This window comes from Sturnira hondurensis, unplaced genomic scaffold, assembly GCF_014824575.4.
Source record: "Sturnira hondurensis isolate 20B ecotype Veracruz unplaced genomic scaffold, ASM1482457v3 Scaffold0022566, whole genome shotgun sequence".
In the NCBI taxonomy this organism is placed as follows: domain Eukaryota; kingdom Metazoa; phylum Chordata; class Mammalia; order Chiroptera; family Phyllostomidae; genus Sturnira; species Sturnira hondurensis.
In genome coordinates, this window is record NW_028095197.1 from 19,085,672 (window position 1) to 19,109,436 (window position 23,765).

Genomic DNA, 23,765 nt, shown 5'->3' on the forward strand with positions numbered 1-23,765 from the left:
ATAAAGAAACCATGACTGGCCACTAATTAATAACTGTTCAAGCTGTGTGACAGTGAGAATTTGGGCTTTTGTGTACGCCTGACATTTTCCATAACATTTTTAAAGTATATATATATCTCCTGAAGCAATGACACCCTAGTAGCAACAAGCACACCCAACACCCAGATCTTGGCCGAAGGACAGGCTCCTTGAAACGATGGCGGATTGTAGGGCTGAGACAGGGAAAAACAGGAAACACGGTGATCAAGTATCTTGTGGAGCCAGAAAGAAAACGGGGCCTGGAACATTTTGAAGGGATACATGAATCACCACAGAAGTTCTCCATTGCGGCCAAAGCTAGAACAATTTGAAGAACAAAATAAATAACATAGTATCAGATTATAACCCAAAGTATTCAAAACAAAATCTACATGAGTCCACACAGATAGAAATGATGAAACAGCTTGTGGGGAAGAGACAAATCTTTCTCACAGAATTCCAATAGGTACCTCCCTCTATGGGAAGTGGGATTTAATTCCTGCCTACACCTCTTCCTTCGGGGCAGGCTAGATTTAGTGACTTGCTTCCCAGGAATAGAATAGGGAGAGAGGCAAATAACTCCACAGCGGAGAAACCTGACAAATGCTACCTTAAGGAAGCGATGAACGTCACCAACAGGGATGTCATGTGGATACTGTGATTCCTGACAGGATGTGACACAAAGTGCATCTCACCTCTGTGGTGTTCTTTCCAAAACCCAGGACCCCCACCCAATCGTGAGTAAAACAACAGAAAAAGCCAAACAGTGAATATTCAACAAGAAACCTGGTCAGTACTGCTCAAGACTCTCAAGATCATGGGAAATGACCAAACACTCAGAAACTGCCGTGGACCAGAGGAGACTGAGCAGACAATACAGCCAAATGCACGGTGGTGCCTCGGGCTGCATCCTAGAACAGGAAGAAAACACTAATGGGGTGGGGGGAACCTAGTGAAATTCAAATACAATCTCAAGTTTAGCTTTTAAAATTCTTAATAAAGGAAGAAAGAATAAGAAAGGGGGAAAAGGTGAGCGGGCTGACACTGTGAGACCACCAGACCAAACGATTCTCTCTGTTCTCAGGAACAGTGAATTCCGTCCGCCTCGCAGGTGACAGATAGTTACAGGTGAGGAGGCTCCGCCTTAGTGCCCTACAGACAGATGGTGCACAGCAGGAACTGCCTACAGATTTCAGCTACAGACACTGTGCAGAAACTGTTCCGTGGAAGAAGGCAAAAAGTTGAATTCGTCCTAATAAACTGATTTAGAGAATCTAGACCAAAGGCTTAAAAATCCCAGAGATACCTGATCCCTTTTGTTTTTCATAAAATCTTTGGGATACTATCAATTTCCCAACTATGTAACCCTACAGTGCCTAACACTTTCTACTCTCCCTCACTGGAAGGAAAAACGTAACACCCTAAACGCAACATAATGACACAATGGGAACCTGGGTATGCCAGAAAGGGCACCGAACATCACATGGGGCCCGTGTAAACAGCCGGGGCGCGGCGGAGGGGGAGTCAAAGCTCTCTCCACCCTCTGAGGAGGACCTATGTAGCACTGTGATGTCATTTTTGTAAACACACATGTACTTTTAATAACACAGTCCATCATGCTCAAACTTTATGAAAAGCAATGTAAATAAATGTAGATATAATCAACTACTAAGTTTTTCAGTCAAAAGTTAGCAAAATAAAGAGCTGAGATTCAGCAACAGTATGATTTCCTAAACCCCATCATGAGAGGCATAGAAAGGATTGGTATCCCATGCCACTTAAAAATGGCAACCCAAATTAGGCCTAGATCCCCAAAAGTATCTACTCAGAAACAAGAAGGGATGGAACCAAAACTTGTGAAAACACAAAAGGAATGTGAAACTCCAAGTTCACCATCCACAAAGGCTGAGGTTTTAGCTGTAGGAACCAAGACTGTCCAAGTCAGAGCAAACAGCAGTCAGGGGTCAGGGGCAGGTTCCATCCTCCCCACAGTTACACTGTTTTATTCAAAGTCGTATCAAATTAATTTCACGTATGAGAAAATTAAAAACATTGCCACACCCTCAGATAATCACTGTTAAATGTGGGGAATATATTCTGAACGGCTGCTTTTTCCTATTCATACACAAACATTATTATAACCTAAAAACTGGAATGTGGCACATGCTGTTTTAGTTGATTTGTGTTTTGGTTGTTTTTTTTTTTAGTTAACACAAATCCTTTATTGAAAACCCTTGAAGCAATACTTGTCTCAGATCATTTCAGACTTTTGAATGCTGTTTATCTCAAATAACCCCTTTTACCCCATGGGTTCTAGGACAGTACTTATGATTAAATACATTCACATTTTTGCAATAAAACATAAGGATGCTCATACTAAGTGGGATCATCAAAGATTATAAAGAACTTCATAGCCACTCAGGTTAGGTTTTAATTCCAAATAAATTACACTAAAAAATGTTTGGATATACATAAAAACTTAAATATCTTTCCATAGCACTTCATAAAGATCTGACTGATCTTGGCTGCATGCAACTCTGTCTATAAAAGCAGTATAATTTATTTAACTAACCCCCTGTTATTTTACCAGTTTCATAGAACTCCAAAGAACATTCTTACCCTCATGTATGTGTGCACTTGGATAGGTTTCTGTAGGCTAAAACCCTAAAATGGAACCAGGAAGTCAAAGGGCAGGCATATTGGGAAGTTCACCAGATTTTGGGAAAACGCCCCTCAAAGAGGTTGTGCCATTTATACCACCAGCAGTAAATGCAAGTACCAATTTCCCTACATGCTCTCCTACACTGGGTAATCAATCTTACAGTGGCTATAAGTAATCAATATTAGGTAAGTGTGGTAAATGAAAAAGGTAACACTCTCGTTTTCTTTATATCTATTTTATTACTGAGGTAAAGTATCTTTTCGAATATTTGTTGGTTATTTGAAATGTCTTCTTCAGCAAACTACTCATTATTCCTTTGAGTCAGTGGCTTGTAAAAAGCTTTTACACGGGGTGGGGCAAAAGCAGGTTTACAGCTGCTCATATGGAAAAAGATACAGCAATTCATAAATAACAACACAAGAATAAAGTCTGTGTTTTGTGCACTCACAACTGTAAAGCTACTTTTGCCCCACCCTGTGTATTGGAAAAGTCTCCTCCTTTTCTCTCATCCATTACAAACACTTTCTTTCTGAGTACGCCTTCTGATTCTATCGCACTCTCTTGTCCTATTTGATAAAAACTTATTTTCATATGTTTTTAAAATAAAAAATTTACCATTCCTTCCCTTTATGGCTTCTGAGTTCCCAGCCATGCTTTAAAGTGCCACCAGTCCAAGATTATAAAAAACATTATATTCTGCAGAAAGTTGTTCACACAGCAAGCCTAAGACTGACACCCTCAGAAGCCCCTGCTTGCAGGGCCGGCCCTCGGAAGGCACCTGGAGACTTGGCGCCCAAGAGGGTTCCCACCATCTCCACAACGGATACAAGTGACTCGCTGTGTCCAAACTGTTCACACACACAGTGGGCTATGCTGAACACCTGCCTCCCTTCTGGAGGTCTGGAATGTCGTTAGGCAGGAAGTGCCAACGCGACCAACACCGGACAAAAACCCTCAGCGCCGAGTCTCCACGGAGCCGCCCTGGCGGACGGCACCCCCCACGTGCCGCCCCAGCGCACTGCCAGAGGAATTAACGAGCATGTCCTGCTCCACGCTGCTGGGAGAGGACACGTGGATGCTTGTGCCTGGCTCCCTCCAGACTTCGCCCCCTGTGCCTTTCCCGGTACCAACAAAAGCTGGCCGAGTCCTGTGCACCCTCCCGGCAAGTCACCGAACCTGAGGGGTCTGGGGAACCTCTGACACACATGTTTACCTATGTTTTCTCCTAGCTCTTATAATTTTGCTTTCTGCATTCGAGTCTTTATTATTATTGAGACAGAGAGAAACACTGCCTGGCTGTCCCATTCATGTACGAATTCACTGCTTGACTCTAGAATGAGCCCTGACCCGGGACCAGAGCCACTGCCCTGGTGCACAGCACGACACTCTGACCACCTGAGCCGCGTTCCAACCTGGGCTCGTCTGTAATCCAGCTGGGATCTTTATTTATTTATTTGGGGGGATGGGGGGAAGGAGAATATAGGAAACCTAGTCTTTTGTGGGTTTTTAAATCTTTTTCACTATGAAATTAAACATTTAGAAAAAGGTACAAAACATAAGTGTATAGTTTAATGAATTATTAAAAACACCTATGCAAATACCACCTAAGTAAGAAAAGAAATTCTTTTTTTTTTTGAAATGTACATACAAGAATTCCTCCTGGATTCAGAGTTGGAGAGGACGGAAGACTACCGTAACATAAAAAGCACGGTGTTTTAAGGACTCGCCTGTGGTCACAGAGGTAATCAGCAATGGAGCAAGAAACAGGATGGGGTCTGATGACCTGCGGTCTAAAGCTCCTTACCTGCACCATGCGACTGTCTACCACAGTGGCCCCATATTCTATGGGGAACTGTGCTGCGTATATAATGCTACAGGCAACCCAGGTGGAGAGAATCACCAAAAAGTCACGAGAATTTGTCTCATTCAGGGGTATTTAGGAAAGAACGTAAAAATAAACTCGAAGACCAGAAAACAACACTAGAGAAAGCTGGTTACTACAAATAAGAAGATACCCCAAAATATGTCAAATTGCAGTTCACCCTGCCTCCTCTAAATGCGCCCTGCTCACCCCAACGCTCTAACCCTCCAGGCTCGGCACCCTCTTTTCACTGGGGAGCACTGACTCCCCAATCTGGGTCACTCCTTCACACCCAATCAGAGTGCAGTGCTCACAGGTAAGAAGGACGAGGCAAGGATATTGTGCAGGTTTACCGCACACATCCATGGTAATTACACATGAAAAAGATACTATCTGCCCTGACTGGTGTGGCTCAGTGGGCTGGGCATCATCCCACAAAGCAAAAGGTCACCAGTTCAATTCCCAGTCAAAGCACAGGCCTGGATTGTGGGTTCAGTCCCAGGAGGGGCACATCTGAGACTGATGTTTCTCTCTCACAGTGATGTTTCTCTCCCTCTCTTTCTCCTTCCTCTCTCTAAAAATAAATAAGTAAAATCTTTAAAAAGAAAAAGGGTAACATCTGAATAAGGAAGCAATTCAGAGATGAGCCCCATATACTAAATAACACATAAAAAGATGCTCAATCAGACAGATCAGGAATATGTAAAATCAGCACAACGAGATGCAACTCCACAACTTTCACAAACCTAACTGTCCCGAATGTTGGCAAAGACAAAAAAGGGGGAGGGGGACCAAAGAAGTACTTGTGTTCCCTGCTGAGGTGCGCCCCATAATCTCTGAAGAACAAATCTCCAACAAAGGTGCGGGGGCACAGGAGGCAAGGACCCTTCCCCCTGGCAATGCTGCCCTGGGTCACACACTCCAGAGCAGCACCACACACAGCGACCCAGCGGCACAGTGTTTGTACCAGTCAGCAAAGAGATAAGGAACAGTTCTTCCTTCACTGAGGAAGTCTTACTAGGATAAGAATGTTACGTAAGTTCACAACGGTAGTTAGTCGATTTACACTCTGCCCGAAGGTCCCCGTTTACAAGACGCAACTCTTGAGTCCTCAGAGCACACTTCATGCCTCACAGTCCTGGAGAAAAACTCTTCCAAGGGAGACACAAGCAAGCAAGACCTGTAAGAAACTGCTTGCAGCCACTGGTCAGTAAAAGCAAAAAAAAAAAAAAAATGGAAACAATCTAAAAGTTAGTCAGTGGGAAAATGGATAAAAAAACTGAGGCATTTATTTATAAAAAACTGTGTATTTATTCTTACATGTTTAAACTTCAGCCACCTTCAAAGTATTCTCTATCTGATGCAATGCACCTATTGAGACATTTTTCCCTCTGCTCAAAACAGTTTCTGAACATGTCGATTTTGATGCCTTTTAGAGCTTCTGCCAGTTTTTTGTTTCACCTCTGCCACATCAGCAAAACGTTTCCCTTTCAGCCCTGCCTGGTGTGGCTCACCGGATTGAGTGCTGGCCTGAGGACTGAAAGGCCGCAGGTTCAATTCCCAGTCAGAGCACGTGCCTGGGTTGTGGGTCAGGTCCCAAGGTGGGAGGGTGTAAGAGGCAACAGATCGATGTATCTCTGGCACATCGATGTTTCTCCCCCTCCCTTTCTTCCTCTCTTCCCCACTCTCTAAGTTAAACAAACAAAAGCTTTGTTAAAAAGTCACATGGACCAACATGACAGTCTCTAAAACAGTGAGAGTGAACAAAGAAAGTTCCAGAAGGATAGGATTCCTCTTATATAAAGGTTTCAAATGCAATGTGTGTGTATACTGCCCATGATACATACATCACAGGAATAACAACTTCTGGGTGAGAAGGGAAAAGGAAAGGGAAGGGAAGAAAAGAAAAATTTGGAAGGAGTAACAGGGAACTTGAATTGTACCTGTAATGTTTATTTCTTTTTTTTTTAATTTTATTTATTTATTTATCTTTAGAGGGGAAGGAGAGAGGGAGAGAGACATCAATGTATGGTTGCCTTTCGTGCGTCCCCTGCTGGGAGTTGGCCTGCAGGGAACTGGCCTGCAACCCAAGCATGTGCCCTGACTGGGAATCGAACTGTGATCCTCTGGTTCGCAGGCCTGTGCTCAATCCACTGAGCTACGCCAGCCAGGGCTGTAATGTTTATTTCTTACAGATAAAATAATAGATCTAAAGCTTATGTCAAAAAATGTAAAGATCTGTCGAAGACGTGTTGGACATACATATGTGTTCTCGTGGGACATACATGTGTGTTCTCGTGGGACATACAAAGATTACTCTATACTTTTCTTCATACTTGAAATATTTCATTATTTTAAAAAGAATATATGTACATCCCATAATAATCATTTAGTGACACAACTATATAAAAAAGGGAAAGAAAATATACCAGCACTTTTTCTTTTTTATAATTTCATATGCCCTTTGCATATTCTTCAATAAAAATATATGCTTTAGAAAAATAATATACACAGAAAGTATTTTTAAATGTTTGCTTGTCTGAAGCCATGTTTGCTTGAGGCCATGTTTCAAAGATAAGGAAGTAAGTCTAAATCACAGTGTTTTAAAGCTCAAAAAGGAACCTTAAAGAATATAGAAGAGCAAAAAGAACATTTACTGTGGAATGCAAAATGGCATTCCACATTGGCACAGTCACTGTGGAAGACAGTTTGGAGGTTTATTACAAAACTAAACATACTCTTACCATGCAATCCATTCATCACACTCCTTGGTATTTACCCAAAGGAGTTGAAAGCTTACATGCACACAAAGACCGTACATGGATATTTATAGCAGCTTTATTCAGAACGGCTAACAGCTGGAAGCAACCAAGATGTCCTTCAGTAGGTGAGTGGATAACTTAGTGCATGACATCAGAATATTATTCAGCACTACAAAGAAACGAATAATCAAGCCATGAAAAGACAGGGAAGAATCTCCCAGGCACATCACTAAGAGAACGAAGCCAACCAATGTGAAAAGGCTATGCACTGTATATATGCTTGCAACGGTGTGACACTCTGGAAAAGGCACGACTATGGGGACATTTAAAAGACTAGAGGTTGCCAGGGCCTGGGAGGAGAAGGGCACGGAAAGCCAGAGCACAGGAGGTGTGGGGGCAGTGAAAACACCGCGCAGGGCATCACGGTGGACGTATGTCATTACGCAGTCGTCCTAATAGATAGAACACAAAACACCTGCAGTGAACCACAGTATGAACTGTGAACTCTGAGTGACTGCAATGTGTCAATGTACGTCTATTCTTGGTGTAAAAAAAGAAAGGCCTCATTCTGTTGAGTGATGTCAGTAATGCCGAGGCTACTGCAAGGTGGGAGCACGAGGCATGTGGGACATCGCTGCCTTCCTCTCAACTTCGTTGTCAACCTAAAATGGATCTAAAAAATAAAGGCTTTCAAAAAAATTAGTCTCAAAAGAAACATGGAAGCACTGAAAAGATAAAATCCCAAAACAAAAAAAAAATCCAAATTACATTATGTCAACTGTTACACTGGTGTAGGAAGAAAAACTGCTGAAAATGAATATATTTATTCACTTTCCATTAAGGAATTCTCTAGTTTAGATTACTCACCTGTCTTTAGCTCTCTAAAGTGAAAGGAGAGACATCCCTTCCGCCCACCCTCCCAGGGAGGAAACCACCAGCCACGTTTTAAGGCCTTCACTTCAGTGTCATCCACCATGAGCCACTGATAGTTCTGAAAACATATAATTATTCTTGAGAAATAAAACTGTGTCCATAAATCAATCACTCTCCAGATCTCTCCAAAGAAAAAAACACAAGTTGGAATTCTAAGTTAAGGAAGAAGGGCTACTTTCTCACAGGATTGCAAAAGGCAAATATACTGGTTTTTCACTCACATCATCACTTAAGAAAAAAAAAAGCAACAAATCAGTTTCCTTAGAGGTGTCATCTTTTCGTGACAACCTGAGCATCAGAACACTCCTTGGAAAGTGTGGGAGAAAAGCATACACTGTTAAAAAGAACAGGCACCCTGGCTGGTGTAGCTCAGTGGAGTGAGCATGGACCTGTGAGGCAGAGGGTCGCCGGTTCGATTCCCAGTCAGGGCACATGCCTGGGTTGCAGGCCAGGTCCCCAGTGGGGGACACGTGAGAGGCAACCACACATTGATGTTTCTCTCCCACTCTTTCTCTTTCCCTTCCCCCTCTCTCTAAAAATAAATAAATAAAATATTTTTTTAAAAAAAGAACAGGCAAAGGTCTATCAGGCAGCAAGTATGGTGGAATCTGATTCCATGGTGGAATCTGAGGATTCTTTGGGGGCTCGTTTGTTTAACTCCACGCCATCACTAAGTTACTTCAGGAGCATGAATAACTTGTGTGATCGGACTAAAGAAAACGGTTATATTTCAGGATGATAGGTGTCAGATTTTTTTAAGTTGCTTAAATTTTCGACAAAGAGTATTTGTTTGAATACGAAAGTAAATTTTAAATTACAAACCAAGTTAGAGGCCTTAATCGGAAGCTGCGATTGAAGGGGAAAGCTGAACATACCTGGACCACCACCTACTGCACCATAAATCGGTCCACAACCTAAAGCTGCAGAGTATTTTGGGAAAGATCTAGTATATTGCAGTTGCCGCAGCAATATACTAGACTATAATAGAGCAATTTCACAAGGAAACATTCTCCCCAGTGACATCTACTGTCTTTTGATTCACACATATATGTAAATACATTACAGTCACCAAGCAGTTTCACTCAAAAACACTATTGCCTGCGTTTATGTGTGAAAAACTGGGGCTTTGGGTCTGGCGGACTTGCCAAAGGTCACCAAGCCAACGAGATGCGGACTTGTAAGTTAAACCTAGAAAGGTCTTTCCCTGCCAAATGCACACTAGACACAGTACCTCCCTCTAAAATACTGTTTTTCCTAAAGTAGGTAATACTAGCTCCAACTTACAGAAGAGGAAGCAGAGCCTAGAATTCATGAAGAATGTTCAGCAAGAAGATTACAAAGGCAGTAAGTGGCAGGGCTGGGATCCAAACTGCAGGCAGCCTAACTCCAACCCCAAGGCTCCTTCCAGTATGCCAAATGACAGCAAGGGCGAGGCGAAGAAAGTGAGAGATGACTCTCAGCCTTTCGAGACAACCACGGACAACATGACTTAGCACCCAGGCCACACAGCCGACGTTGCCTGAACAGGCCCCTCCCTCAACCCATCCCTTCTTCAGGTTCAGAATTGGGACCACCGAGGCAACCTCCCCTTGTGTGTCTGAACCTGGAAGAGTGTGCCGGGAGACACACGAGATGGGCATCGTCAGCCTGCTCGAGAGAGAGCACAAATCAGAGAAGCCAGTCTGCAGAAAGAATGGCACGGAGGCGCGGGGAGAGGCTGGAAGGACTGGATGACTTCCAGGCCTTCATTCCAAACCCCTCTTGCAGGCCCCTCTCGTTTCCATCAACGCCCTGATTCTGTACAGTAAGTGCCTGGTTTTTGCTTAAGCCAGCTCACAACCGGGTCCAAGTACAAACGGAAGATCTTTGCCAAGAGGAAAAAAAAAAAGATGTACTTCTAGAAAAATACATTAAAAATTAAGCAGCCAGCATAGCCTAGGATGACTATCAGACCAGAGAGGAAGTCCTTTCTAAGACTCTAGCCTCAAGGGACCTTCACAACCATGTATCCCATTCAGTCCCCAACTGCCATTGAAACTGAGATTGCTTATTAAGTGTACCGTATGTTCCTCCGGCCCAATGTTTTTAAATTTCTTATTTATTTTTATTTTTAGAGAGAAGGGAAGGGAAGGAGGAAAAGACAGAGAGAAACATCAATGTGTGGTTGCCTCTCATGTGCCCCCCCACTGGTGACCTGGCCCACAACCCAGGCATGTACCCTGACTGGGAATCAAACCAGTAACCCTTTCGTTTGCAGCCTGGCGCTCAGTCCACTGAGCCACACCAGCCAGGGCCTGGCTCAACTCTCTTTGTCAACCAGCCCCTCAACCAGGAATGCTCTCCCTACCATCTCTTCATCTCCACGCATCCAAATCCTCCCTATCTGAAGTCCAGCTCAACTCTAACAAGCTCCACACTTACACAACCCATCCTGGCCCCACAAACCCCCACACACCTTTCTACACCTCTCCTGCCACTTGTTACCTTTTGCTGTGCATTATGCAACTGCCCAACCCTCCCTTCCCTAGACAGTAACAACCCTCTGAGGTGTGCCTTGACTCTGACTGCACCAAACTCCCTCATTTGCTCCATCCACCTCTAGAGATCCCCAGGCTGAGAAACCGTGACATAAATCTCTTGGCATGCCAGCACTTAACTCAGTGCCTGGCAGACAGCAGTTGCTCAAATACCTGTTGAATGCAGGAAACCTTAGTTCTTCTGCATTAGAAAAGCCGACTCTCCCATTTACCTCCCTACATGTGGGCATTCAGAAGCTCATACAGCTAACATGTACAGCAAGGGAAAGAAGGGGATCGGTGGCAATTTATTACATCTGACATCACAACCTCTTGGAAAGGGGACTATATGTTTTGTAATAATACAACAAGTGCTTAGGGGTTTGTTAGTAAAAGATGAGGAGGAAGAGGAAAAGGAGAGAAATTCCAGAAGGTCCGATTGTGTGGCAGAAGTGAGCTTTAAATCAGGAGGGGTGAAGCAGTTACTGCAGAGAGAAGGAGAGGAGAAAAGAAAAGGGGGGAGAGGGAGGAGGACAGAGAAGCAAAAGGGAAGAGGATCAAGGCTCCACCTCAAGCCTCCGAGAGTTAACTGAATTCCTGAAATGCCTGGGGAAAGGGGATCTTGCGTGTGCAGACCACTGAGACAGGGGATTCAGGTCCCAGCTGACCTGGGTAGAACCAAAACGCCATTCTCAGAAATAAGAGCCCAGAAGCTGAGAAAAGCATAAGCCAACTAAATTAGAGGAATTTCACAAAAATTAGATACGATGAGAGAGGATAAATGCCTTTGAACTTTCACAATATCTGCAACTAGGAGCGTGAGGCTGAAACTACGAAGAATAGGGAAGCTCTAGCCGGCATCTAGATGTTGTACGTAACACAGTCTTTTTTGGTAGGTAAATCCTGTGAATTATCTCATGAGGCACTAACCAGTAGTAAAGCCCACATCACCTATTGATTCCCATATACCATTTTAATGTACTAAATACCCCTCTAACTAATAAATACTTGGCAAAATCCAAATGAGGCCAGCAGGATACTTCTTTAAGAATTAGTAATGCCTAGCATTGTGACCTCTACTCCTTAGTTTTTAAGTAGAGGCTTGCTGCCTCCCCCACCTTTTCAAAAGAACTCCTTAACTGCAAATGGACTCAAAAAGGAGAATGTCAGGAAGTCCAGCACTAAACACAAATACATGACCCAGCACAAATACGCCCCTTTTGTATTACAAAATCTTTTATTCCAAAAGCAGAAGCATGTCATTTTGTAACACAACAATATCACACTCAAACACACCATATGACATTTTAGGTGAAATGTTCCAATTAAAACTATAAATTATCACCTGCACATTATTGCCCTACCAACCACACGCAAGCATGCGTTACTTCTGCTCTACCCTATATATTAAGTCAGAGGTGGGGAGAGGGTCCATTCCCAGAAAGAGACAATCCATCGGCAAGCTGCCTCCTTCCGGCCAGGGCAGCCCAAGGAGGTGACAAATAAGAGCCCTTGCAGACGGTGAGGTCCTAGGCAAGAGGTTCCGGCTGGCACAGTCCCTGCTGAAACATGGCCATCAGACAGGCCACCTCCCCGTGCCCTAGCCCACCGGTCTTACCCCCAGGGCCCGGGCAGATTCTCGACACAGAAGCCCCTGCATCAAGATGCACCAGTGACCAGACTCTCTGAGCGGGGAAGGGGAGTCTTTCTTCTCCTGCCACTTCGGAAGTCCTAGCCACCTGCATGTGTCAGGCTACTTTAAGTCCCCTACCGACCGACCAGAACAGCCCACAGCATGGCCACTTCTCCCTGCTCACACATTCCATCCCTGATGCCCCTCTTCCCCTAACACACACAAGGAAGGGAAGAAGTCATAGGGCGAGCCTGGCAGGGTTGGGCCAAATGAGGAGAGAGCAGCCCACACCTGTACCCCAAATACACTGAATAAGTGCCAGACTCCAGATGCACTGAGGTCCACAAACACTCCCATCTCCCAAGGAAGCCCTTTCCCCCAGGACAGTGGCTGGCAGATCCCCAGTTAGATACCAGTGTTAGTGAACTGATGAGCAGAGAGATTAGCTTATGAAAGCCAGCTTGGAGGAGACAATGCATACTGGGCAAGAATTCAGTCTGCATAAAAATCAAGTGTATGATAATTAAGACCCACCCAAAGTAGCAACAATTACTTAGGACAATGCTCATCTCTATGTGTAACCTCCAGAGTGCTCTTTAAGTCGCGCTATTTAAACCCCAGTCTTTGTGGTTTGACCTGCTTGCCTTTGCTGTATCAGAACGACACTAACACATCTGTCACAGGCCCAAAAGCTTTAAGAAAGAAAGAATCTAAGAGCAAATAAACAATGTCATCACTTCTAACAATTCTAAACAATCCCTCCAACCTCTCAATGTTCCATTCCTCTGTAATGGAATGAAAATATGTAAAACAGCAAAGGCTGTTCTAAAGCTGAACTCTGGTTTATAAAATACTGCATTCATTCCATCCGTCGAAATTCCACCTAAATGAATTAAGGCATTAAACACCACCATCAGTAATATGCATACTGAAAAACAGAATGGCCCTGGCTGGCGTGGCTTAGTTGGTTAAATCACTGTCCCACAACTAAGGGTTGTGGGTTCAGTCCCTGGTCAGGGCACATGCGATCCCCTGTCTGGGAGCGTAAGGAAGGCAACCAATGCTGCTTCTCTCTAGCATTGATGTTTCTCTCTCTCCATTCCTCTCTTTCTAAAAAGAAATGTCCTCTGGCGAGGATTTAAACAACGTGCTGGGGGAGGGGCGTGAAATCAGTTAAACTCAAAGACGGCAACAAAATGCACCTTTGGATTAAAGCTGCAACATCCCAGGGACTCACTGGATACTGAGCTCACGATATCTGAGAACCACATACAATCTGAACTCATGAGTCTCAGTCAAAGGACCACCCAGTGTCATCCAAGAGTGAAACTGACACCACACTCTCCTTCAGTCACAGAATGAAGGAGAATGACGTGGCTCTTCCATCACAGCGCATGTCAGAATGGCAGAATCAGGACTATCCACTGACCACAAGGTCTCCCCCAATGCCTCTTCTCACAAGCAAAACAATTAACTCCAAGATGACATTCCTGGAGTAAGCAAAATCATTGTTTGCGGTTGTGGCAGATAATACCACTTGTAAACTTAACAGTCATACTCTTTTTCCTTGTGCACACTGCTAACGCACACCCTGAAGTTTTATCCTTTTCTCTCTCTTGCTAACTTTTTAAATATACGTTTATGTGATGACAGAGAATAGAGGCTTCAGGCCTACACAAACTAACATGAACTAATCTGATCCTCTCGGGAAAGCTGCAGAAGGAGAAAAGGCCATGGAGATCCGGAGGGGAAACTGCTCCTCGACAGCGATGCAGTTTTAAGGCTAATATTGAAAAAGTGCCCACATCCTAAGGAACTGAATCTCCTAACCTCTATAATCAACGTGACACACAGTTTATCCAATCTTGGCGAAAGTCCTCTGGATCACCAACGGTATGCTGATTATACATATGCAATTGTACAAAGAATCTATTATTTAGAACACCAGGGGGAAAAACAATTAAAAGATTTATATTCACACCTACCATTCTTTTTTTTAAAAAAAAGCACTTTTCATTTCTAAGCTAAGATCTCCTAATTGATGCCCCACTTTGTAAATTCATAATGAGGGAGAAAAATTACAGTGATTACCAAACTGGAGAAAGAGTAAGAAAAGTGTTTATAAATAAAATTTACTGTATAGCATATACTAATACTTGGAAAGATACACTGCTAGCTATTCACTGAAAACTAAAAAACTCTAGAGACCAACACAACACATGTCATTATATATGTACATATGTAAATATCCTAAACATACAAAACCTCAGTTAAAATGAAAAGACAGTACCTGAATTACACAGGAGTTTCACAAGAAGATTATTATCAGGTAGGCGCACCCTTTAATTGAGAACGTGAATGGTTAACAGTCACAACCCTGGGAACCAGTGCCCCCTCTTAGCCCTAATCCCCCTGCCTGGTCCTCTGCCTCTTCTTCTCGCCCCTGCCTACACACAGCCCCTGACAGCAGTCCTCCAGACCATCTGTCCACGCCCATGACCCCGCCTTCGTCCCCACTCTCCCCCAGGCTTCAGAACTGAAGTTCTCACACACCTGCCATCCACGTGCCTAGGGCTGAGCCAAGTTCTTAGCCTGCATTCTCTCTTCCCATCCTGATAACAACCCTGTGGAATGGGTTTTGTTGTTATCCCATTCTATAGATGAGAAAACCAAGACCCAGAAGTCAGGTCCCCTGTTCAAGACACTATAAAAAGTGGTGGAGCCAGAATTCACAACCAGCTCTGTCTCCAGTGCCGGGGGTTTTCACCTCTATTTCAAAAGAGACCCCCTAGATAACCCAATATGGGTGTCTCGATACTTCAACCCATTCATTTAACAAGTAATTTATTTGAACACAAACCTGCCCTCTCCTTCCTCCATTTCTACCTCCCTACATCTGTTTAGAGACTACATTCTCCATCCCTCTCATCTCTCAGGTAGATTTCTTGGAATCATCCCTAACTCCTTCTTCTCCTGAATGACCCTCATCTATTTAGCCAATGATTTCTGCCTATTTTAGAAATTCTAGATTCTAGTACCTCCTTGCCAACTCAGATCCTAGGACTTCTTTTACCCTGGTTCCAATTCAGACCCTAAACTATGTTTCCCCGGCCACTGTGACACCCTCCTAATGAGTCTTGCTGCCCTCTGTCTCCAGATCCTTGTAACCAATGTCACACCCACTCCACCTGCCATCCTTCTAAAACAGACCTACTCATGGTACACCCCTGCCTGAAAGTCTTGTGACGGTTCTCTCCGGTCTACAGGACAAAGTCCAAACCAATNATTCTAGTACCTCCTTGCCAACTCAGATCCTAGGACTTCTTTTACCCTGGTTCCAATTCAGACCCTAAACTATGTTTCCCCGGCCACTGTGACACCCTCCTAATGAGTCTTGCTGCCCTCTGTCTCCAGATCCTTGTAACCAATGTCACACCCACTCCACCTGCCATCCTTCTAAAACAGACCTACTCATGGTACACCCCTGCCTGAAAGTCTGTGACGGTTCTCTCCGGTCTACAGGACAAAGTCCAAACCAATTGTGTTGGCATTCCTGGTCTCAATCTGCCTTCCCAGCTTCATCTCCTACCGCCCCGCCCCCACTGAGAATAACAATAATCTATGCAGAGCTTCCTTGTGCGTGCAGTGCGTTTCCACACACATTACACTTACCCAGCTTCTGACGAAGCACTGAGACTTACAGGTAATTTGCCCGAGATCCCAAGCCATAAAAGGCAAAGGGCCAAGTGCCAAACTCCCAATCTCATCTCCTTCCCCGGTACTTCATGCAGCCATAGCAACCCCATTCCAAAGTATGTCCGACTGACCGATGAAACTTTCTCTGAAAACGCAACATACTCTCCAACCTCTGTCTTAGCTCAAGCTACTGCTCCCTTAGGCCAGAATGCCAGTCTCACATTTTGATGTTCCCAAAGAACTGTGTTCCGCATCCTTCACAGCGCACTTTGTATTGGTTCCCTACATTTACAGATAAATCTGTCTCTACATTGCATTCTAAGCCCTGTGAGGACAGGACCAAAAATTACTCGCTCAATGTTAAACTTTGCTCATTGAACTGATAAATGTGTGCAGAAAACAAGCCATACCCATGATAAGCATCGAGCCAGAGACTGGCCAGGCCTGAACCCAGGGATGAGCAACCTGGATCAGACCCTGGCAATGCCCACAATTTTAACATCTACCTTCTAAACAAGGTCAAATGCCCTAGTGCCAACAATTCTCACAGACACTGGCCTTTATTAACTATTACAGTTTACTGAAATCATCAGCAAAACAGAATGGGATGGAAATGAAAAACGACAAGTTAAAAAAAAACAGAACTATTGTTATTTTCCATTTTAACGTCCCTATTTGGTTGAGTAACCAAAATTTAAATGATACAGGCCTGATTTAGCCTTTTGCCAGAGAGCAGCTCGTTTGCATGCCCACCTGTCGGGAAGGCAACGGTCTCTGGTGCCCACAGAGCCATGCTCACCCCCACAGCCTCCCACGCCTCATCCCCTCGTCCCCTAAAGCCACCAGGATTCCTGGCATGGGCAGAAAGTCTCTCAGAAAGCCCCTGACGTGTGCCTTATCTGTCTAACTTCTGCAACTGAAGTTTCCCACGGCTGTGTCACATGGTCACGCTGACCTGGACCAGTGTGCCTTGAGACTGCAGGCCGCTGCTCCCTCAGAGCCGTCTTTATCCTGATGACGATCAGATACTGAGGATGCCTTGTAATTACAAAGCCCAGAATGTGAAACCACAAACAGCTGACGAGGTGAAAAATCTCAAATGCTTCCTCCTCTCTGTCAGAAATCTCTACCCACTGCTAAAACGTGACTACAATGTCAACTTTTCCATGAACTGGTGGGGGATAATATTAGGAGGAAAACTAGCTCGCATGCCCTGTGTTTAATTTCAGCTCATTCTAAACAATTATATAAAGAAAGAAAACTAAAGACCATAACCTTAAGTAATCCACAAACTGCATGTCATAACTGCCTTAACAATCAGAACTAGATGTTCTCTATTTTGCTATCTTACCTCAAACTGCAGTATGTTCTATTCAATAAACATCAGAATATTGCCACATTTTATACACTGCAGGGGATTTCTTCTAGAAGCTAGCAAGACCTGGGTGTGGAGGCAGCCACATGGATCTTGTTATAAATCGTGTATTCTCCCTCTCAGAGAGAATACATCGAGTGGCAGAGCAGAACCAGCAAAGACAGGAACCAGAGCACCCGAGCCTAAGTGGCACGCGGGAAGCCCACCACCGGGACTGTAACAGTAGCAAATTCACTGGGAACACTGCTGCAAGGCTGCAGTCGGGTAACATACACAAAGTGATGAGAACACACAGTCAGGACCTAACCTCAGCTTGACTCTTATCCTATCACAATACCTGACTCAAAGTGACAACTACATGATATTGGTGAAAACGAATTCTAACAAATCCCAGCTCTGATTACCCTGCTTACCTTTTTCCAACCCTCACATCAATGATACTAGCTACTGCAAAAAAAATAAAGTAAAATAAGACAACCCTCATAGCCAATTCTCTCCAGCAGCTCCTGCAAAGTGTGGTGACAAATACACCTGAAGGCAGGGTTAGATTTAATTTAAACGTAGGACATGTGTACCATTTCAAACGTAAAGGTAAAAAAAATGTTTATTTGAATCTATGGGAACGCAGTGTTACCAGCTACACATCTCTAAACAACAGACCTGGAACTACAGATGATATTACTTCAGCATTATGTACATTATATAGTCATACATTTTGGCCTTTACTTATATCTATTTATATGTCTTCCTCCTCTTTCTCCTCAGCAGTATTACAGTTCTTTGGTGTTTCTTTCGTACCCCGCAGCAGCGTCAAATGGCAGCTGAATATGCAGTTGAATGAAAGCAACATTTGGCAGGGAGTTCCGCAGAGCATCTCGTCATCGGCACGAACTCTGACGGTGGCACCCAGGGTAACTCCGCCCCGAGACTGGTGACCAGTGCACACTGGAGGCTGAGACATGGGGATCCGACTCTGTCAGTGACTCGTTGTGGGAGCTTGGGGACCTAAAAAGCCGGTTTTCCACTCTGTAAAGCAGGAGTAATTTTACCTAGCTCTGAGGATTACTTTGGCGAGTGAAAGAACATACACAAGGCACTTAAAATAAGGCTAAGGTGCACTGGCTGCTGTGGCTCAGTGGACTGAGTGCTGGCCTGCAAACCAAAGGGTTACCGGTGCGATTCCCAGTCAGGGCACATGCTTGGGTCATGGGCTGGGTCTCCAGTTGGGGGCGCAAAAAAAAAGGCAACTTTTAAAATAAGGCTAAGGCTAAAATATTTAGGGGGAAATGTACTGATGTCTCCAATTTACTTGGAAATGCATCAGAAATGTATTCAGGACATAATGTCACTGAACACACTAAAGATGGTTATGTATCTTACCATGATCTTCTTTGAATAAAAAAGTAATTATAATGAAATTTTGAAACACAGATTGAAAGATGGGATGGATATGTGATAAACTAGTAACATATGAAATGTAGAATGTAAGTAATGGGCATATAAATGCTCCTTTTCAACTTTTCTGTATTTTTGAAGATTTTTACAATAAAATATTAGGGGGAAAAATACTGGCATCTAGTAGTCTGCCTTATCACTGACTAGTCCAAAATAACAGCCAGTAAATACTCAAACACTTAGCTCCTTTTTCACGGCAGAATTTTAAAATGCACCTTTTTGCCGGCCATCTATCCTTCTATTATAGCCATTCTGAAAGTAAAAGTGGTTCATCTGAAACGTCTTCGTCAGTTTCAGATGCACCATTTTTATATATGTGTGTGACTTCAAGTTAAATTACTCTAAGGCACCACCTGCCAAGTGTTTAATCTTTCCTGGAGAAATACAAAAATCCAGTGAACAGGTATCCGAGGGCCATGATTAAGGATCCGACCAACCAAACAAAACCCTGGAAAACAAAGGATCAGAACTATCGGTTCCTAATTTTCCCAGTACCTGCTGAAGCCTAAAAATTCCTTAACCAGAAGTACTACCAGCACCTTAACAGGTACCATATTTGATGCACAAACATGTCAGCCAGTTCTGACAAACTTGCAGAATTTTAGGTGACACCCAATTCTTCCTCTGGTTTTGCTTCCCATTCCGACTGGCGGTTCAGATTTCGACGCGTTCAGCGGAACGACAGGAGCTCAGATACGACGCAGCAGAAAACCTGGGAACGTCAGGCCACCCACTGGGGTGGCCACTATCAAACACACACAAAGTAACAGGTGTTGGCGTGTGTGTGGGGTGAGACCGGAACCCGTGTGCACTGATGGGGGGGGGGGGGGGGAGACAGAAAACGCTGCGGCCGCAGGGAGAACGGCACGGCGGCTCCTCAATAACAGAAACAGACAAACATTTCTGTTTGCTGGATCCCGTGGCAAACAGAAATCGCCACGGGATCCAGCAGCCCCGCGTCTGCTGGAGGCCCGGGAGGAATTCAAAGCAGGGTATCAAAGAAATGTTTGTACACCTGCGCTCACAGCAGCTAAAACACACAAGCAACCCAAGTTTCCACCGACAGATGAAATGGGCGAGATGATGTGATATACGCATGCAATGGAATGTCACCCGACCCTAAAAGGGGCGACAAAGCCCTGTCACATGCTACAACATGGATGAACCTTGAGGACATGATACTAAGTGAAATAAGCCCGCCGCACAAAGACGAATCCTGCATGACTCCACTTTCAGGGGCCGCCTCAGACATCCGACATCACAGGGACAGAAAGTGGAGCAGAGGCGACAGCGGTCAGGGAGCTGGCGTCCGCGGACACGGACACCCACCGGGTGACAGTTTCGAAGGATGACGAGAGTTCGGGAGACGGAGGGTGGTGACGGCTGCATCGTACGAAGGGACTAGACCCTATACCGAACTGGGTTCTGTAAAATGGCTTTGACGGGGAACATCACAATAGCTGTATTTCACCTCCACCACCACCAAAGGAATGAACCAGGGAACTCATCTGCCTGGAGGGCCCAGCGGTACTTCTCCAGCTGGGAACTTCGGACAGCGCTCGACTGGGCGGTCATCAGCCCTGCAGACCTGGTCTTGCCACCCCGCCCAGGGTCGCACCCCCCGTTTATTTCAGTTTCACGAGGAGCACACGCTGCTCCTGCCACACCAGTTCTGTGTTAAAGGGCGAGGCGCCTAATCTCTCTGCACCTGCTTCCTCTTGAACGAGAGGAGAATCCCTACCCACCGGCCTCACAAGGTGTTGGTACTGAGGGCAAAAGTAAGTCCGCGCACCTAAAAGCACCTCTACACTGCCAAGCACCAAAGAGACAACTTATGTTTGTAGCTACTTACACATGGAAAATCCAGGCGGGGCTGTACCCACAGAAACTTCCAGAGCTTGGGACACCTCACCTGTGCTCCATCCCAGGTAAAACCGGCCTGCATCCCCAAAGAGCACCTCTCGTTCTCGCCCTAAACTGAAGGGCTGCGCTGAGGAAACGGCAGCACAAACCCAGCTGAAGGCACTTCACCTAACCGCCCCAAACGCAATCAGAAACTACTCTCTTACTCGTCCGAGGAAAATCCCATTTTTGTGACCCGAGCGTGGGCCCGAGACGCCCGGGGACTACACTTCCCACAAAGCATCGAGGCGAACCGGGGCGGCGGGCGTGGCGGCCTGGAATTCAGGGTGACCACCGCTCTCCCCGAACGTGGGTCGCCGTCCCCCGGGAAACCGCGACGTTTAAGGTCGAGTGTGCACGGGCTCTGCTCTCCGACAGCGCTGTCACTGCGCGGCTTCCCCCGCGGCCAGCGCCGCCGCCCTCGCTGCCCTCCCGTCCTTCCTGCTCCACCTGAGTGACCGTCACCTCCTGCTCCCGGCCTGGCCGCGATGTCTGGGGTGTCACAGAAAGGGACCTTCCCCCTCTCCCTGAAAGCCCCATTTCTCCAAGTCGCCCAGCAGTTGGGACGGGGGTGCCCTGGCGGGGTCAGACGGGACGGGCTGACCCGACACCACCCTGGGGCTCCGGCCGGCCCGCCAGCCCGGACAACGCGAGCAGGGGGCTGGGCCGCCGCCACCCCAGAGCCGAGGCGGATCGCGGACAGAGGTGGCTCCCCCTGGGGCTCCGGTTTCAATTTCGCAACGTGACGGTGCAAACCTGAGGCCTACAAACGCCGGCGGCGGCGTCCAGCGCCCCGCCCGCCCGCCCGCCAGGCCCGAACGCCCCAGCCCCGGGCACGCCGGGCCGCCGCCGCCGCCCGGCTCCGCGCCCCGCCGGCCGCAGCGCGCCCCGGCCCTCCCGGCCTCTGCCCCCCGGCCCCGCGGCCGCAGGCTCGCGGAGGCACTTACTCAGCTCGTCCTGGGAGGCGGAGGCGGCGGCCGCAGCCATGTTGCGCCGCGGCGGGAGGGAGGGGCCGGGGAGGGAGGCGCCGGGGCCGGCGGCGCCGGGGGCTCGCGGCTCGCGGTGCGGCGGGGGCCCGGAGCCGTCTCGGGTCGCGCCGCGCGGGCCGCGCTGCGCCCACAAGGCCCGCCCGCCGCCGCCGCCCGCGTCCTCTTCGCCGCACGCGCCGCTCTCGCCGTCCCCCGCGAGGTCGCGACTCGGGCGCTCCCGCAGCCTCGCGCCTCTGCGGAGCGGCCGCCGTCCGTCGGCCGAGCCCCGGTGCGCCCGGCCCGCGCGGCGGCTCTGCGGCTCCGCGCCTCGCTCGCCCAACTCACGCTGGTTTTATATTTAGAAAGAGCTGAGCCATCCTCCCAGCGGCCCCCCCGCCGGGCCCGCCGCGCGCCCGCCCGCCCTCGCTCGCTCGCGGATCGTCCTGCCCACCTGCCGCCGCCCGCCCCGCGCGCCGGAGCCGGCCCGCGAGCGCTCCCCGCGCGGACCCGGCGCGCGGCGGCCTGCACGGGCGACCCGGCCTAGCCGCCCCGCCGCGCCGGCGCAGCCTGCGGCGGCCCAGGCGCGCGGCGGCCGCGCGGGCGTCTGACCTGAGTCCGAGCCGGTCTCCATGCCGGGGACGCCGCGCGGGGAGCGCCGGGCAGCGAGGCGATCGGGGGGCTGGTCTCCGCTGCGGCCCGCCTGGGGCCCGGCGAGGCGATCGGGGGGCTGGTCTCCGCTGCGGCCCGACCGCCCCGATCGGGGGAGATCCGCGAGGCGTGGCCGAGGCCCCCCTCGGAACGGTCTGTGGCTGTCACGTTGTCTGGTCCCGACCTGGAGGAGCACGCCTGTCCGAAGGAAGAGACGTGGACTCGGAAAAGTAGAGCTGGGTTCGCAGGCGGCGGGAGGAAGCCCCGCCCTGCGCCTCCCGCCGAACTTCTCGGCCGGGCGCTGACTCAATCCCGGGCGGGCGAGCCGGGGCGCTGCGCACCGCCCGGGTCCACGCTCCTGGGGCTCCTTTTCCCACTTAAAGAAAAGTGGGAAAGTGGGGTTTCTGACGCTCTCGGGAACAAGAGCTACGGAGTGTGAAGGAAAGTCACTAAGCACTACTGAGAGTTAAGTGAACCTAGATTGTTTAAAGTTCAAATTCAAGTATATATACATACATGAGCTATTTTTAAAATGTGCTTATTCTAATACCTACGTTCCTTGTGGCACCCCCGAGAGGTTTGCGTGGAATATACCGATTTTTAACTTTATTATACCTTCAGTTTTTCTATAAGGCCATGTACTTAAGGGAAAAAAAGCTTGCAAAATGGAATTCAAATTAAGGGCTTGCATAATTGCAGTGCTTTGAGTGATGGTACTGTCCTAGCAAATTAGGTAAAAGATCACTTTTTTATGAGGAAGAAATCAAGATTCTAAATGGGCTAAAATTGCATTTACTCCTAAAAGTGGGCATCTATAAAGCCCTAGTTAATGTCCAGAAAACTGTCATCCCATGTGTAATGTTGGCCCCCCCCAAAAAAAGTACTTACACAACATTAAAGACACTATTTCCTTTCTTGCTTTTATTACAGAAAGTATACATGGTCTCTGTAAAAAAAAAAAAAAGTGATTCAGAAAATCATCAAATTAAAAGTGAAAGCCCCCACCCCCACCCCCACCCCCGCCGTGGTCTCACGCCCCAGAGAATCTAGTAAACGGGTAAAGTTGAGTGCGTGCCCTCCCTGGCCCTTGCGTCCTGCACAGGGCGCAGCCCCAGACACAACTGGGATGGGCGGGGAGCCCTGCATCAGTGTTTCCCCCCTAAACATTCTTCCACGTTAATTCAACAGCTTCACACCACTACACTTTTTTGTTGTTGCCCATGACTTCATAGCACGTCCAGTGAACCAATCCCTTTCTTTGAAGACATTTTGGTTCTTTTGGGTATTGTCACAAAGTCGGTGTACAATGAACTATTTGCTAACGATACAATACTGA

The 23,765-nt window shown here is 47.0% G+C and overlaps 1 protein-coding gene and 1 long non-coding RNA gene across 4 annotated transcripts in view; both read right to left on the reverse strand.

The window, feature by feature from the left end:
* The window catches only part of ECPAS (Ecm29 proteasome adaptor and scaffold), a 100,651-nt gene extending 77,792 nt beyond the window's left edge, over positions 1–22,859 (reverse strand). The window contains exon 1 of one of the 3 annotated variants that reach the window (XM_037035988.1): positions 22,391–22,859. In XM_037035988.1, the coding sequence (XP_036891883.1) occupies positions 22,391–22,412 (22 nt within the window). In that variant the 5' untranslated portion in view covers positions 22,413–22,859. Of the gene's footprint in view, positions 1–20,763; positions 20,936–21,760; positions 22,132–22,390 lie in introns of those variants that run through there. The other 2 variants (XM_037035989.1, XM_037035991.1) reach the window with 2 other exon arrangements.
* Positions 14,566–15,972, reverse strand: LOC118979760 (uncharacterized). The gene is made up of 3 exons (XR_005064983.1): positions 15,857–15,972; positions 15,681–15,756; positions 14,566–15,423 (listed from the first exon to the last, which is right to left on the reverse strand). It is a non-coding gene; the product is annotated as an uncharacterized LOC118979760 (long non-coding RNA).
* Positions 22,860–23,765: the final 906 nt, after the last annotated feature.